Source organism: Miniopterus natalensis, chromosome 4 (genome assembly GCF_054644295.1).
Source record: "Miniopterus natalensis isolate mMinNat1 chromosome 4, mMinNat1.hap1, whole genome shotgun sequence".
NCBI classification, from domain to species: domain Eukaryota; kingdom Metazoa; phylum Chordata; class Mammalia; order Chiroptera; family Miniopteridae; genus Miniopterus; species Miniopterus natalensis.
Genome location: NC_142084.1, coordinates 32,827,244 through 32,843,740, shown reverse-complemented (window position 1 = coordinate 32,843,740; position 16,497 = coordinate 32,827,244). Strand labels below are relative to the sequence as shown.

The following is a 16,497-nucleotide window of genomic DNA, read 5'->3' as shown; positions in this document are numbered from 1 at the left end:
TATATAAACTGATTGTGATTATGACATAAATATCTAATTCCATAACAATCAAATAAGTGATACCAAGATATCACTCAAATATACACATCAAGGACGTATGAACATATGTATGCATTTTAATGGTAAATGTAAGGAAAATATTCCCATTTAAATGACATAAAATTCAGTGGGAAACATTTCTTCTGTGTTAATTTTTGTCTGTTCTTTAATAACATAGCATAGCTCAAATTATCATTGAAGACAAGATCATTTAAAAATTAAGGGAAACATTTCAAAGTGGATCTGTGATTTGGACTGGGCAAAGTTTGAGATATTATCATGAAGGCTTTTGTTTTGTTTTTTTTAGATGGGAATCTGTGACATTTCTGTTGTTTAAAAGATTATCTCACATTCTCTGGTTTTTCTCTCTCTTAATTGTGTTTCAATAAGCAATAAACAGCAGTAGAAAGAAAAGGAATATATGTAAAAGAAAAATGCATCCTAGTGAATTTAGTAATTAACCTTTTTGACATAAAGTAAAAGGCAAGCTTCAGTTTTCAAGGCTCACTCACGAATAATTTTCTCATTAATGTAACACTGACTACATTTAAGCTATAAAATTTTCACATGTAAGATATTACTGAAACAATAGTGTACCATGTTTCTATCTCCAAATTTATTAAATTGGTTTTAAATTTAGAGACTCTTTATATAATAATTATTACCAGCTTAGAGATTTATATATCTCTATATATCCATGTAGAGTTATAAATAGATTTTATATGCATGTGTTATTAGAACTCACAAAATTATGCAAAACTATGTAAAATAAAATTCAGTGTGAGTTGTATGACTGAGGACTTCTTAAAATAGTAATCTTCAATTACATATTTTACACCACAAAATGTACAGACACTCAGTGTTTGCTTTTTCTAACAACAAATACAGATGAATGTATAGATTCTTTATAAAAGCTTTAAATGATTCTAAATTCAAAGCCATAGAAATAGAATCGAAATAATGTAGATTGTTAGGTATTTTGATAGAACATGTTCAGTGCTCCTCTGATAACATTGACAACTATATCTTTGGCATTGAAAATTCAGTACAAGTTCTTGACAAAATTTTTTAGCTTAGAGCTTCATTTTCTTTTAAACAAGGAAAAACAGGGTTGAATAAGATATGAAACCTGGGAGGACACTACTAATGCTTATTTTTTTTTCTCAGTAAGTTTATTTTTGGAACCCTGAATTACCTTTTACTTTATTGTATGATGTGGACTGTAACGAATCCATTTAAAAACCAACTGAGCTGTACCACATTTTAGGAAAATTATATAATATAATATATATATTTTATATTTATTTAGAAGCTTTGAAATAGTACAGTAAACACTTTGCAACACGGTGTATAAACTACAGAATGTCTTTGATAGTTTGTGGGCCTTCAGAATACAACATCTTTTTTTTTTATAACCCACAGGTGAAAAGAACATCATCACAATCTTTTTCGTAAAGTTGGAATAGTTTGGGGAACACTTGATCACACAAAAATAATATAAAACAGTCCAGTTTAAAACAGCGATATTGCATTTGTAATGCACACATTTCCTTTTCCTTCTGACTGGCTTTTCGCGGCGGCGATGGGCGTGCGGAGGGCTCGGCGGGGCCGGGAGAGCGAGCTGCGCGCTGCCAACAGGCGCGCACTGCCGGGGCCACGCGGCCCGGCGCCTCCTGCCTCGGGCCCCTCGCCGCGCCCCTGGGCGGCCGAGCCCGCCGAGCTGAAAGGTGGATGCTTTTGTTGGTCGACGTTGTGCAGGTCAGGCTGCCCCGGGGATGCTGCAGAACCGACTAGCAGAGCCTCTTCCGTGCTGCCGGACAGAAAACAAACAGCGCTCAGAAACGCAGCCCGCTCGCCCTGCCTCAGACCCAGCGTCACTGGAACAATCAGATGCGATGCAAAGGAGCTGGGGCCCCACAGGAGGCCCCCTGCTGTCAGGTTTCAGGGTTACCTGGGCTTTCTAAGGGCCACAGTCACTCTGGTGCTGGGCATTCTGAAGATGGGAGTTTTGACATTTTGACAAATCAGTTTTGCATGGGAAATGTGAACTTTATATACCAACCCCCAATGATGGGAGATTGTATGTATAAGCCAGTCCCTACTTCACTACTCACACGTAACGAGAATATTTGAAAAAGCTGTGTGGCTCTTACATTTCCGGAACAAGTCCTTAGAATATCTATGAACAATTTGTTATATATTTATTTTAATGAACCCTAAATGATATATACTAAATCAAGATATGATACAGAACATTGTACCAGAAAGTGTTTATGTAGTTAAAGAAGGGTGATTCATATGTTCTGGGTTTATTTTATCTCATTTTGTAAAGTATATGAAAACCAAACCTTTTTATGGTATACAACTTTTTTAAAATACATAAATTTATTCCCTGATATAAATAAGTTTTCTCATAAAGAGGATGAAAGCAAAGGAGAGGAAAAGATATTATCAAATTTGATCCAGTCCTATAAAATTTATTGAATTATGTCCAGACTCAGTTATTCAGATTTTATGCTTTTAAGATGTGTATACATTTACAGTGATAAAGGCTATTTTTCCCATCTCTCCATAATCTCTAATATTTGACAATGAGCCCAATGAGAACAGAAACTTGCATCCCTTAGGTCAGTATCAGGCATATCATAGATGAATAATAAAAATGTGCTGAAAATCAAGATTGTTCCAGTGTGATAAAAATCACATATATGTATATCTCATGAATAATTAAGAACTGCCTGGATAGTGCCGCTCAGTGGTTGTGAGTCAACCCAGGAACCAAGAGGTCACCTGTACGATTCCTGGTCAGGGCACATGCCCGGGTTGTGGGCTCAGTCCCCACGGGGCGCGCAGGAGGCAGCTGATTCCTGATGTTTCTCTATCGCCACCGATATTTCTATCTTTCTACCCCTCTCACCTCCTCTCGCTCTAAAAATCAATCAAAACATATCTTTTTAAAAAATATTTTAAAATTTTTAAAAATTAAGAACTAAACTACATAGCATAACTAAATTGTTTTAATCTGGTGAATTTGGCCTTTTTTTTTTTTTTACAAATGTAAGACTATGCTGGTCAGTGCAATTTCTCTCAAGGTATTTCCATTCATTTCAAGTAGATTATCTAATTATATATTTTTCCTAATTTATTTTCCATGATTTTCTCATTCGTTTTTACTCACAGACTCAGTTTCTGACCAGACTATCAAACATTCTTCACCAGTTCACCTTTTAGCAGAATCACAACAACTAAAATTGTAGAAGTCAGTTACCACCATAGCCAGAAATTAAAGTGCAAATAAAGGGATGCATATACTGTGTAGTAACCAGTACTGAAAAGAATCAAAACATATTTTGCTTTATATCATATGATATCATGAATTATAGAATGAGTTAGCCACAACACAGGGCCACATGGGTAGCAATTATACCTTACCTGGCCATAATGCTACAGAGAATATTCTATTAGCAAATAGAAACTTTTTTAAAGAATCTTTTAAAAGAATCAAATCCTATTTTCTATGACCTTGAATTCAATTCCCTGTTTCATGATAAACTTGAGTATAAATGATTCAAATATATTTTGTTTACACCAATCAGAATTTAAAATTATTTGGTAAGTTAGAATAGTGAGCCACCATAGAAATTCAGGTTTCTAAAATAAATTGGAACAAATAATTACAGTGACCACATAACTTATACTCGAAACGGAACAACTGTGTGAGTGAAAGAGAGCACTATTAACAATTACACAAGATATAACCTTATGCTTTTCTGGACAACCCAGAAAATATGGTCACCCTACAAAGACTATTACTCTTTTCAGAATAAGTTAGAGCTATTACTTACAGGTTGAAGTTTTTTCTTTAAATAGTATGTCAGAAAATACTGATTTAAAGGAAACATCATTCTAGCAGTTCAAGGAAAAAAGAATTCGAGAAAAAAATGAATATACTGAAAAGCTGGTACATCTTAGCATAAATGCAGAAATTAATTAACCTAATGCATCTTTAAATCTGTAAAATATTTCTGATTAAGATAAAAGATTACTTATGAGAAAAGCTACTAGCATCAATATTATGTGTTCATTTGACTTAGAATACAAAAAGCAATCGTGTTATTAAAGTGGTTCACAGTGGTCAGAACACAGAAGTTTAGCACATTATACTCAGTCTCTTAAATATAAACATAAGCTTAAAGCGCATATATTAGTTACTGCTTAGGGTTACTGTGTGCTGCTTTTATTTAAAGTGCACCTACTCCAATCGTTGTCTGCAAAATATTATCACCTTTTATTAAATGGACCTGCTTCGACCTGTTAATTCAGAAATGCGAATCTAAATGGGACACGCACAAGGGCTGAGCCCGAAGGTGAGCGCTCATCGGAGTGGGGGTGACCTCCCCGTTACAGAGGCTGATCCGCCAGATGTGAAGCCCCCGGACCAAGCAGAGAAACTGAAATGCTGCCTCACTCCCAAAGGCATGGTCACACACATTTTGTTTCGAGGTTTCTAAGGGGTGAATTTGAATGTGGAGTAATCATTATTGTTTTGGGGTCTGCATGAGTTAACAGTGAACAAGGAACACACAAATGTTATTTTTTTTAAAAAAATCAATGGTATTACATTTTAGAGTCCGGGCCGGTGACAGTTATCCCACAGGGTTGACTGTTCTGACTACGCGTCTGCTGAGGCCTCTCGGGCTGCAGAGGGTGGGTCAGATGCATCGACGCGCTCTGCTTTCTGAAATCTCCTGTGTTTTGGAATTAGGAAAGCCCACTTGGAGAATTTCACAAGTGCATTTTCCCCCTAGGTTTTCATCAACATATGTGGGGATGTGGTCACCTGATGTGGATGAAATGTTTTCCTTTGGGTCAAATCCGAAGGAATAGGAAAGAGACTGTTAGAACTCCTTTTTACCTCTGTTTATTTGTTCCCTGCATTTATTCTTCATAGTGAGTCATGGAAATGTTGCATTTAAGACTTCCTTACTCGCTGAACTACAGGTAAAAAAAAAATTACTCTCAGTGGAAAAGAGATATTCAAATACCTACCTTCTTATAATTTAGCATGCATATACGTGTGTGTATATTTAGCATATATATGTATGTGTATACCTAACATACATATAATTTTAATGAAAGTTTCACAATGCATATTTTTCCTTATATTGTGGAATCCTGTTATTGCCCTTGATAATTTGTGAAATATGATATTAAATTATGAAACTTTAAAAAATTCTGATTAATGACTAAAGAAAAATGACTGCGAACATGTTTGTTGCCAAAACAGTTGTAGAAACATCAGTACTGCTATTCTATTTGTATCATGTATGTTAACATAATAGCCTGTTAAAAATAATTTTGTGCAATATACTGAAAGGATAATTTAATAATTTGAATATTCACATTCCTATGCTTGCATAGCAGGAAGCAAAATACCCTTTATACTTCATGAGAGTATAAACCACAGAAGCTAAAGCAATAAATAAAGCTTGTGAAGTGATCTAATCTAGTTCTGCAACTGAAAGAAAAAACAGCCTTCAAACATCCCAGGTGACTGAGACCCTCCACTACAGTAAAACACTTCAGGGGCTGGGATCAGTAACCTACTCGGGAGCTCATCCAAATTTTAATGAGCCTCACATCAGGACACTTCTTTATATCTAAGGCTAATCTGGCACATAAGAGTCTAAGCCCATTACCCCTTGGCGAAGCCAGAAACACCTGCTCTCTGTTGCCTGTGACAAAGCCGATCATAACCTGAAAGACAGAAACATCATGGGGTTCCTTCTAAACAGAGGATCCACAGGCTTCTATAAGTTTCTGTACACCCGGGTGTGTTTGTGTGTTATGTGCATGTGTAATGTAAAACCACCTTCTCACAAAGGCAATAGTGCATTTACAAATGTTTCAAAAGGAAATACCTACTCTGAGTTACTGTGACCGTGTTGACTGCCACTAATATTTTTAACAGGGTAGTGTAATTATAGTTAACTCAGTTTTGTTTGTTCTAAAATTCTTTCTCGCTGAATAATTATATGGATTAAGAGTGCTTTGAACTCTACAACAAAAAAACAGTGATAGTGTATCAACTCCTTCCATGAGACAATACACTTTGATTATTAGCATTATCTGAGTTGATTTGAGCAAGATTTTCAAAGACACACAGTAATCATGCATAACTTTTCCATCTAGGCACAAGAATTGGCAACATCCTAAATATCTTTCTTAAACACTAAAACTGTTAAAGTCTTAAATTATTTGTTTAAAAAATCTTACTATGGTATTGCACTTGCATAGAATTTTATATATTGAAGGGATCTATTGCAAACTTTTCTAGAAATATTAAAAATTATGCTTTAGAAGCTTAACAATTTTTTCTTAAGGGGGGATCAGAAGTAATGGGATGTGACCCTACATAGAACACTTTGGCCACTATACCAGGTTCTCTTTGACAAGCAAACCCCCCTAACCTCACGATATCTTAACATCAAGTTTGGAGACTGAATTAACTTTTAGGTGCTTTGATCCTATCCTACATTGGCCTATATTTAGGAAATGAAACTCTAACATATATTGCTCTCTATGTTTATGATTATCATTGAAAATTTTTCTGAGATTCTGTATCATAATCTACTAAAATATGGAAACTCTGATTTGTTCCAGAACAATCTGGAAATCATATCCTTCACACCGGCAAAGAAGTAACCTTGAAATATCTTTTCAGTTATATATTACTTTAATAATGACAAAAAAATACTTTTGTCTAAATTAGCACCTAAGAGTCTAACAAGATATCCATACGTGCCTTTAAAGGATAAATTGTCCCTTTTTTTTCTTTGAGAATATCCATATTTACTGATAATATTTACTGACATTTAGATACTTATATTTCAAGTAGTTTATTTCAAAACTACATTATAAGGAGATCTATTAGTTACTTTTTGTAAGGTTGAAATGAGCATTAACTTTCAAAGCAGAAGGCATGGAACATGCCTGAATGGGATTGGTTATTCTTATAAAAATAAGGGTGCTACACCTAGATAAATCTATTTTCAACAAATGACATCATTGTAGCACAATATTAGACCAACTACTAGTGGTGTGTACAAGTTCATATTTTATATGAAAACCAAGCATAAATTTTAGCTGTGAGAAATGGAAAACTTAAGAATAAATATGTAAGATCTTCATTTAAAAACTACATAGTCATGTACTTAATTTATTAACTACTAATAGCTTACTTAAACAGGGCTAACATTTCAAAATAATTTAACCAAAACCTTAGATAATAAAGCCATGAACACAAATGGAAAATCTCCTTGGTTGGTAAATAAAATACTTATAACACAATTTGTACAAGTTTATTTTCAAAAAAAGGTACAGCATACACGACTTAGAAACTGTGTGTAAAAGTATGGCTATTTATTCAATATGCTTGATGATATGATTTCCCCTAACATATTGCAGTCATTTCTATGTCAAAACAAACAGCAGGTTTAAAACAGGAACTGCAGGCTCAGAGGGAGCTGACATGCTGACACACTGAGAAATAAAAGCTGACCACTGTTTTTCTGAATCGAGAAAAATACTCCCACACTAAAGCAGGTTAGGAAGCCTGACTATGTAGGCTTCAATAACACCTTGAGAAAGGTTGTCAGCTAAAGTACAGGTTGGCCAATTACATTTGAATTTCACATAAACAAGGAATAATTTGTCAGTATACATCTGTCCCATACAATATTTAGGTGTCATATATTATATCTGTTAAAACTGGCCACCTGTCCTCTAAGCAACTGCTTCATGACACCACAGGTGACATGTTAGTTGCCACTGAGGCAAATGTTACACTGTTTTCTAGAAAAATGTTGCACTATATTTTCTAATTATTTTGTAGTACTATAGTTCTTGTAATAAATATTCTAGATATTTCCACCAAAAAATATTTTAAAATAAAATGTCAGAATCAAAAGGAGATAAAGAAATTAAATTGTTACCTAAAATATAAATTTATATTCAATGACTAATTGCTTAATTTTCATAAATGAATACATTCTTAATTGTTACTTAAATTATTTTAAAAATTTTAACCTTGTTTGGAGTGGAATCTTTGCTTTTGTGAGATAAATATAACATATTAGATAAAATGTTCTTTCTTTGCACAATACATATAATTTTAAATTATTTATTTTAAAATCTAACCCTATGTAAACATTTTAATTTTAGTTATATCTTAGAAACCTCTTACCCTTCAATTTCATCTATCATCAGATAGAGTTTTGAAAACTGATAGACAGTGAATCAAAAATCAGCTTTAAAAACCATCACAAAAATGCTAAATTATTGAAATAAGATTATATCATGCTTGTTAAGGTTTAAAAGCACTTTAGTTAAATTCTAATTACATGGCAAGACTAAGATCCTTAAATAGGTCTATTACATTTTAGAATTTTAATTCTAGTGTTTGAATGGGGTTCATCTTAATTACTATAAATATTTAACCACGTAATAAAGTAAAAGTATTGGCCATGTTATACACTAACTATCTATGAAAAATGTCACAATAAAGCTAGGAAAAAGTCAAAATTTTAAGTAATCAACCTTTGTTGGAGCTAGTAAAAAAATCTGCTTAAATAGTATTGGCAATGTATTCTGATATATAAAATATCTATGTCCTTATTAAAATATGACAAAACACAAACCCACCTATATATCTCATAATAAAGTTCTCACTAAAAAATAAATAAATGTTGTATCATTATTTTTATTTAAGTATCTGAGATTCACATTAGATGCCATAAATACACACAATATCTAAGAAAAAAACTGAAGTAACTTATTAGATAATCATTATTAATAAAAATACCAACATTTAAAAACTGTTAAATGGAAACCTCAGAAACCTAAAGGAAAGTCAGATAAACTGCCTATAGCCATAGTTACCCTTATCAACAGCCTCCCCCCATAGTCAGAGTCTACAATGGGTCCCCTTTACGTTCATCGTTAAGATTATTTATGTTTTCTTACTGTTTACATCTATGTTTGTAAATTATATATGACAGACAATTGAAAAGAAATAGATGAGTGAAATTAGCAGCCGGTGATGGTGAGACATGAGGCTCAAGGAGTTGTTAAAGAGAAAGTGACCGATTAGAAAAAAAGAACAGGAGCACTAGTGTAACTAAGGCCAAAACGAACAGAAAGTGAAAATCGTGGAAGGTTGAAAGATGATGAAATCAGGCGGGAGGATGTTAGGAGTAGAGATGGTTAGGTTTTGGGTATGGTTTGGTTTGTCTTGCCATTCAGAGATTACTATACTTAGATTAATTAATTATTTTAATTATATTAATTAATTAATTAAACATAAATCAGGAAGATGCCTAGATTATTAACGAGAAGCAAATGCACTTGCTTCCTTGGTGTCAGGATGTTTCCTTTCCTGAGGCACTGCTGTTGTCTATAAGCATTTGTGGGTGTTTGCCCCGGACGGAGCTCTGGGACTTGAGACTCTAAAATGAATACCCATGGATTCTGCTCTAAAAGATTTCACAATCCAATAGACAAACAATTGTTTTACAGGATATTTTAAAACAGAAATCCTGTATAAAAATCTGTAAGAAGTTACCCAAAGAATGCACATATCTCTTTGTCTGGGGAGGATTCTCAAAGGTAAAGGACTTGAAATCTTGATTGATGAGTGAGAGGTGGTGAGCAGATGTGGTGAGGAGCGGTTTTGTAAAGGAGAGAGCATTTCCCAGGGAGACTAGAATGTGTCCAAGTACACGGTCCTGGAAAAATGGTGTATCAAGAAGCTGACAATCACTGAATGACAGAGCAAAAACTAGGCAGATTTTAAATATTAAAAAACAACAACTTTTAAAGCTAGTAAAAATGTGAGCATTATTGTGGCTGCAACCGAGTGCCTCTCAAACATTTTACAGGGAATACTGAAGTCAGATGTCTGTAGATGTAAATAAATACTCTAATTATTTGACAGGAAAGCCAGATGCAAAAGGAGAGGGGTCTTCACTAATTTTGGTGAGCTAAACAGAAAGGACGGGGTTAGGGAAACACAAGAGAAAATGTATGTGTGTCTTCTCACAGAGCCCAGGAGCATTTCCAGATTTTATACTTTACATATCTGGAAATAGTTTGCATTTCATCACCCTAAATCTTCCAAATGTAACGAAACATTTTGCAGTCAAAATGACTGTCTGGGTATTAGTGGCTGATAACTCAATTCTAAGGATAATTGTGAAAGGAAGAAGAAAGTGATGAAATGAGCTGCTCAGGGAAGAAAGTGATTCTATCCCATTATCTCAAGCCTCGGGTAGTGTCAGCAGCAATCAAAGTTAGGAACCTAGAGAAAATCATGAGGCATTTTCCCCACAAATTTTAACAAAAAAAATATAAGGCAGATAATGATCATAGACTAATATTAAATTCACTTTATAACTGTGAAGCTGAAACTTAAAATATATACATATATATATATATAGCTTTCGAGTTAATTCTTTTACAGAGAGACACTCACAAGTAAATCTCGCCCTAGAAACATCTGGTCTGAAACTCACAGAACCAGGAAGAGACAGGGACAATTTTAATGTGGCACTCAAAATAACACATTTTAAGTAATTAAAGGTCAGATATATTTGATTAAGGATTTTCTACCTCAAAATAAATAACCCTTGCTATCTATCATCTATCTATCTGTCATCTCAATCTATTAGTATTTTCAGTTATCTTTCCTCATGTCTCCTTTTACTTCCAAAATTCTTAATTTAAAAAAGAAAGTACACTTTTTCATTTCAAAACTGATTCCCTCCCAGCATATAAGCTTTAGTAGTAGTTGTTGTAGTAGTACTAGTAGTAATAGTAGTAGTAATAGGGAAGCAGTCTTGTCCCAATCATCCAGTCTCAAGCACTGAGAACCATTCTTGATAACTGCTTTCTTTACTTTTTATTACTACATTTAAAATTCTAATACTATGGATTTCTTTCAAAATTTCTCTAATAGCCATTCTTTGATTTTCCTTGTCTACCAGGCCTTTATGACCACAAAGCATGATAACTGCAAGAATGCTCTGCTAGTAAAACAAAAATACAACCCCACACAACTAATCCTTACTGACTTCCTTCTGAATAGTGTCCGGTTTCTTAAGCCTAAAGTTCAAGTGGTGAATTGGTTAGAAATGCTTGCTCTAGAATCTGATAGCCTCAAATAGAAAGCCTGACCCTCCCTCACTAACCATGAGGCCATTGGCAAGCTACTGGAAATCTTCTTTTTTTAACTCTATAATCTATAAAATGCAGATCGTAAGAATACCTATTTTATTTGGTTATTGTAGGGCTTACATGGAGTAGTATCTGAAAAGTTCTTAAATAGTGCCAGATTCATAACAAGTTCTTAACAGCTGTTAACTACTATTACTGTTGCTGTTATTACTTAAAACATGTCCTAACCTCTCCAAAACATAGCTTTCAAACCTTAAGTTCCACTATTCCCCTTGGATTTGTTTTCTAGATTTGGCAACCTAGAAGAGCCACTTCTCCACGTTAATTTGCTCTGCAATCCCCCGCTTTAGTTCACGCCTCGCTGACCGCCCAGGGCGCCCCGCTTCTCTCCCAGGTAGAGCCACACAGCAGCGCCCGATGCTGGCTCCAAAGCAGAGTTCTGTAAATCCTACCTTCACTGCCCTCTAAAGGATCTTTCTCAAACATAACCAGAGATCTGTTCTAATAAAATCAATATCTTGTTCATTGAATGAAATAAGAAACTTCAAACAGCATGGGCTGGTTGAAAACCAGCATATTTTGAGAAAAGAGAAAATGCTTCATATAGTTGACATATGGTGATGGAAGATGACTTGGTTTTGGGTGATGGGCGCAATGCAATATGCAGGTCATGTATATAGAAATGTCCACTTGAAACCTATATGATCTTATTAGCCAATGTTACCCCAATCAATTCAATAATAATAAAATATAAAATAAAATACAATGATAATTCTATCACATAGTGTTAATTTAAAATAGAAGAACATAAAATGATATATTCACCATTTTAATAGCTATAGGGCAATAGCAAGACTGATGGAATAAGAACAAAAGGTGGGTTTCTATCTCAATTTTACCACTTTCTAGCTATGTATCCTAAATTCCCTCAATTTAGGTTTCTCATCTACAAATGGGATACTAATAACTGCCTGGAAAAATTGTTGCAAAAATTAAATGCAAAACTATAAATAATATAACTGAGACATACTAGGCACTCAATAAAAATATCTTTTTAAAAGCTAAAAAAATAAAATAAAAGACACTGTAATTTCATTCACAGATATGTCAAATAAGAAGGAAACAAATCTGTTTCATTTCTTCCATAGTTGGGAAGCAGTACTATTAATAACAGGAAATTTTACCATTTTATAAAATATGAGAATTTTTTGTTTTCATAAGAGACATAAACACAACCAGAAATAAGAACATGTGTTGCTTCAAAGCATTTGGACACTGCAACTTAGTTGTTGGGCCTCTTGTTTTTCAAGTAAAATAATGATATACAGTTACGTTTATATATGTAAAACTGATGTGAAAGCCAGAGTATAGAAAGCCCACAGGATCACAAAGCAATGAGAACTGCACAGAGAGCCTAGCGAATAAATATTCACACAAAGCTGGGGCAGTTTTTCAGGTGTTTCTTAAGTGGGCTTGTGGTATCATTTGTTAGGTTTTTATCTGACTGAAAGACAAAGGTACGAAAATACAACTACAAGGCTGGCCGAGACGATCGGGCTGATCAGGTAATAGGATGTTCTTGAAGAAAGAGAAGGCAGGAAAATACCCGAGCTTCTGTTCCAACACTGCTTTATGGCAGGCAGGTATCCTTGGTATATCTTATAGAAAGACCCAATTTTCTACACTAAGGGACTGTTTTAATTTATTTTGTGCGATGAGCTTAGGGCACCAGTGTCCCTCACTTGGGGATATCAGAGCTCTTTAGAGTAACAATGTCCACCTAAAGCCAGAATTTACACTAATAGGCTAGCGCAGCTGTCAAAATACAGATGAAGTCATATTGTATATGCCACTTGTATTGCTTTAAAAACTTTTTCGTCTGAAGAAATATAATTTTTAAAAAATTTTTATACAATCATCAAACAATGTGCTGCTTCCTATACTAAAATAAAAATCTGTTTTTTCAAAAAAAGAGTATTTTTTACCAGGTTACTTTTACTGTTTATTGTACATAAACAAATATTTCACTCATTAGTGAAATAATGAGAACACAAAACTTAAAAAGTTATCATCATGCTTTGTCACTAACATCCCCGCAGAACATATAAAACAATCTTTCTGGGCATATACCTTTGGTTGTATTCTATCCATTGCACTGGTTTCACAGATAAAAAAGGGAAGCAAAGAAACTGTTCTCTTAAAACATATGTATCATGTGAAAGAATATATACTGCAGATGAAAATAGTGATAGATTTTGAAAAGAACATTTGGAGTCAGATTTTTTTTTCTGGGAGTAAAAGAGAGCATGATTAGTTCTATTGAAGCCCAGAATTCTAATTTTCTCCATACCAGGCTGATGTCATTGTTCCAATTTTAACTGAATATATGGTTGCCTTGAACATTTAATGAGTGCTTCCTTTGGTCCAGACACTCACCGATTTAAATACGTTAAATAATTTAATCTCCACAATGAGCTTTTGAGGATGTATGGCACAGATGAGGAAAATGAGTTCCAGGAAGGTTAAAGAAATTACCGAGGTCACACAGACGGTAACTAATGGATCGGTATTTGAACCCCGGCAGACTGGCCCCATAACCAGAGGCCTTAACTGCACCACATCCCTTCTCTGCCGTGAGGGCCGCAATCAAGCCCACTCCTGTGTTCTGTAGCAGGTTACAAGTCCAAAAGGAAGTACTGCACATGAAACTTTCTTCCAAAACTGAGTTCCAAGCCATCATAAAATCAAAATAGATAAAATTAGTGCTGTTTAAAAACCTAATCTTGAAAATAATGACTGGAGTATATTCAAGTATTTACTAAGGACACCACAGTCCAACTAATAGGCAGGTTGTGCTTCAGGTACATCATAAAAGGAACTGGGAACTTTTCACTACTACTGTAACATGCCTGAGGTTGGTTTGTTCATATTTTTCAAAATAACCTCAAAAGAGGGCTGGTGGTTTGCATGAGGTTTAAGACAGAGGGTATCAAGAATTAAACATGCTTTTGCATGTTTCTATGACAGCCCAGGACAGGTCACACTGAGGTGAACTGCTCTGAGTATTTTAATCTGTGCAGGAGGTACAATATCCTTGCATGAAATGAGAATGCATGAGACTATGTGTGATCACTAATAAGGAAGTTGATCTCATGCCCTTTTTATGCTAAAGTAGCATTCTCGTAGTATTTCTCATTTTTTTGTATCTCTCAGGAGTATTTTCTTTGATTCAGTTATTATATTTGTATTGTAAGTTAAGATATCGATCTTATTTTCACATCAGTCTGTGATGAGTGCATGTGCCATAATCATGTTCTTATACAGTAAGCTTTGAGAACATTTACGTAACCAAATTCCAGGGCAAACAACACTGAAGACCACTGTGCATGCTCAACATGAGAATTCTTGAATGTGGATCACACTGTCTTCCTCAGTAGCTTGGGAGGACCTGCTGAAAGCAGCTGATTAAAAACTTTCTTGCGGTTCTGAACGGTCATGTCACTGCTCTGGGAAAAGTAATAGTTCTACAAGTAATAGGGCCTATTAATATCCCTCTGAAATTAGGAAGTTACTGAAAAGTGTAAAACTAAAGATTAAGAAAGGAAATAAATTTAAAATTAACATTAAAGCAATATAATATGCCCCTTGTAAACTACCTTAAATGTTTTTATTTAAAGGTAAGATAATGTTCCTTCACATTAGATATATTAGCACATATTTTATAGATATTATAGAAGCATAATTTTTATGAAGAATTCCTACAAAGCAAGCAATTTAACTTCTCAAAGATTATGTTCTAGAATTCAAGCTCAAGTTTAAGTGTGAGAAATGAAAATTATATTTTTCAGTGTCAGGTATTTCTTAAAAAAAAAAAATTCTAATGTAAGCCTACATTTTTTTTAAATTACCTTTCCTAGTAATTTCCATAAGAGACAATATTTTTGAATCAGTTAAACAAGATATCTGCAGTTAAACATTTTAAAAAATACGTCTATATTAACACTATAAACGGTGCTTGATAATGATGGATTTTTATGGAATTAAATTATGCTACCTCATTCCTGATTGCAAATTAGTAACCAAAAGTAAAAAATCAAAACACAAAAAGAGACAATATTTTGCTGTTATAATTTGAGAAATAATTATCTCCACATCATTCCCTAACATAAATTAAATATGATTTGAAATATACATTTCCTAAATTCTTAGCTTAATTCAGGTTCAAAAAAGTTAGAATTCACTAGCCGTCTAATACTAAACAACCCCTTTGCCTATATAAATTAAGTATATTTATATAATCATAAAATATTAATGTATCCAATTCTAAAATGATTTACTATAGCCTGAGATTCACAGGGCTTATTTCATCATCCTTGATTGATGAGAGTAACTATCGCTTGTTAACACTGGTTGTGCATTTATGAAACTGGTGCCTATAAAATGGGCATTCAGTACTAAAATACTATTATTACTAAATTTAACATTAATGTTTAGCTAATGATTATTTCCCCTTTCATTATATTTTTAACTTTGCAGTTAATTCAAACTTCCACATTACCAAGCTAATACTAACTACATTTCCATTTGCTCTCAAAAATTTCAACCAAAACATAGTAATCATATATAACCTGCTTGTTATAGCCTCCAAAATAATTAAGAAAGCATGCATTACTATTAGGTTTAAGGAGAGTAGGCAATTGACTTTGAATTATTAATAATGGCTGTTTCATTTTCACTTAATTATGATCCATTGCACAGTAACTGAGAAAAAACAAAAATTTTCCTTAAAATTCCACAGAGGATAATAGAACAGCAGAAGTAGAAATGTCTTATTATAAGAAAAATAAGCCACCTCAGTAAAGGGAAGATTTCATATTTGACAAACAAAATTAGACTTTTTAAATCTATAATCATCTTTCTTTTATAAATATTATCATTTAATAGAAGTCTTAAACCTTCAAGTTCAAATCCATACTTTTAATAGACAAAATCTGTTATTTATACATGTAATAGGTAATTTCATAGTCAGTTTTTGCACTCTACACGTTTGCCCAAGGTGTCTTCTAAATCTACAGTTTCTTAATTTTTGTTCCTGGAATTTATCATCCTCTGCAATTCAATGTGTGAAGGGGGAAAAAGAGTTTAAAAAACCTTTTTTTTTTTTTTTAAATTTTCAAAATTCCAAAGAAGGAAGGATAAGAAATCATCCACATAGAAACAGGAAGG

General features: G+C 33.7%; 1 protein-coding gene across 1 annotated transcript in view; it reads right to left on the bottom strand.

The window, feature by feature from the left end:
- Positions 1 to 1,730: 1,730 nt before the first annotated feature.
- PCDH10 (protocadherin 10) overlaps positions 1,731 to 16,497 on the bottom strand; it is a 39,185-nt gene continuing 24,418 nt past the window's right edge. Inside the window, exon 5 of the mRNA XM_087816483.1 lies at positions 1,731 to 1,849. Within this exon, the coding sequence (XP_087672609.1) occupies positions 1,830 to 1,849 (20 nt within the window). The 3' untranslated portion in view covers positions 1,731 to 1,829. The remainder of the gene's footprint in view (positions 1,850 to 16,497) is intronic.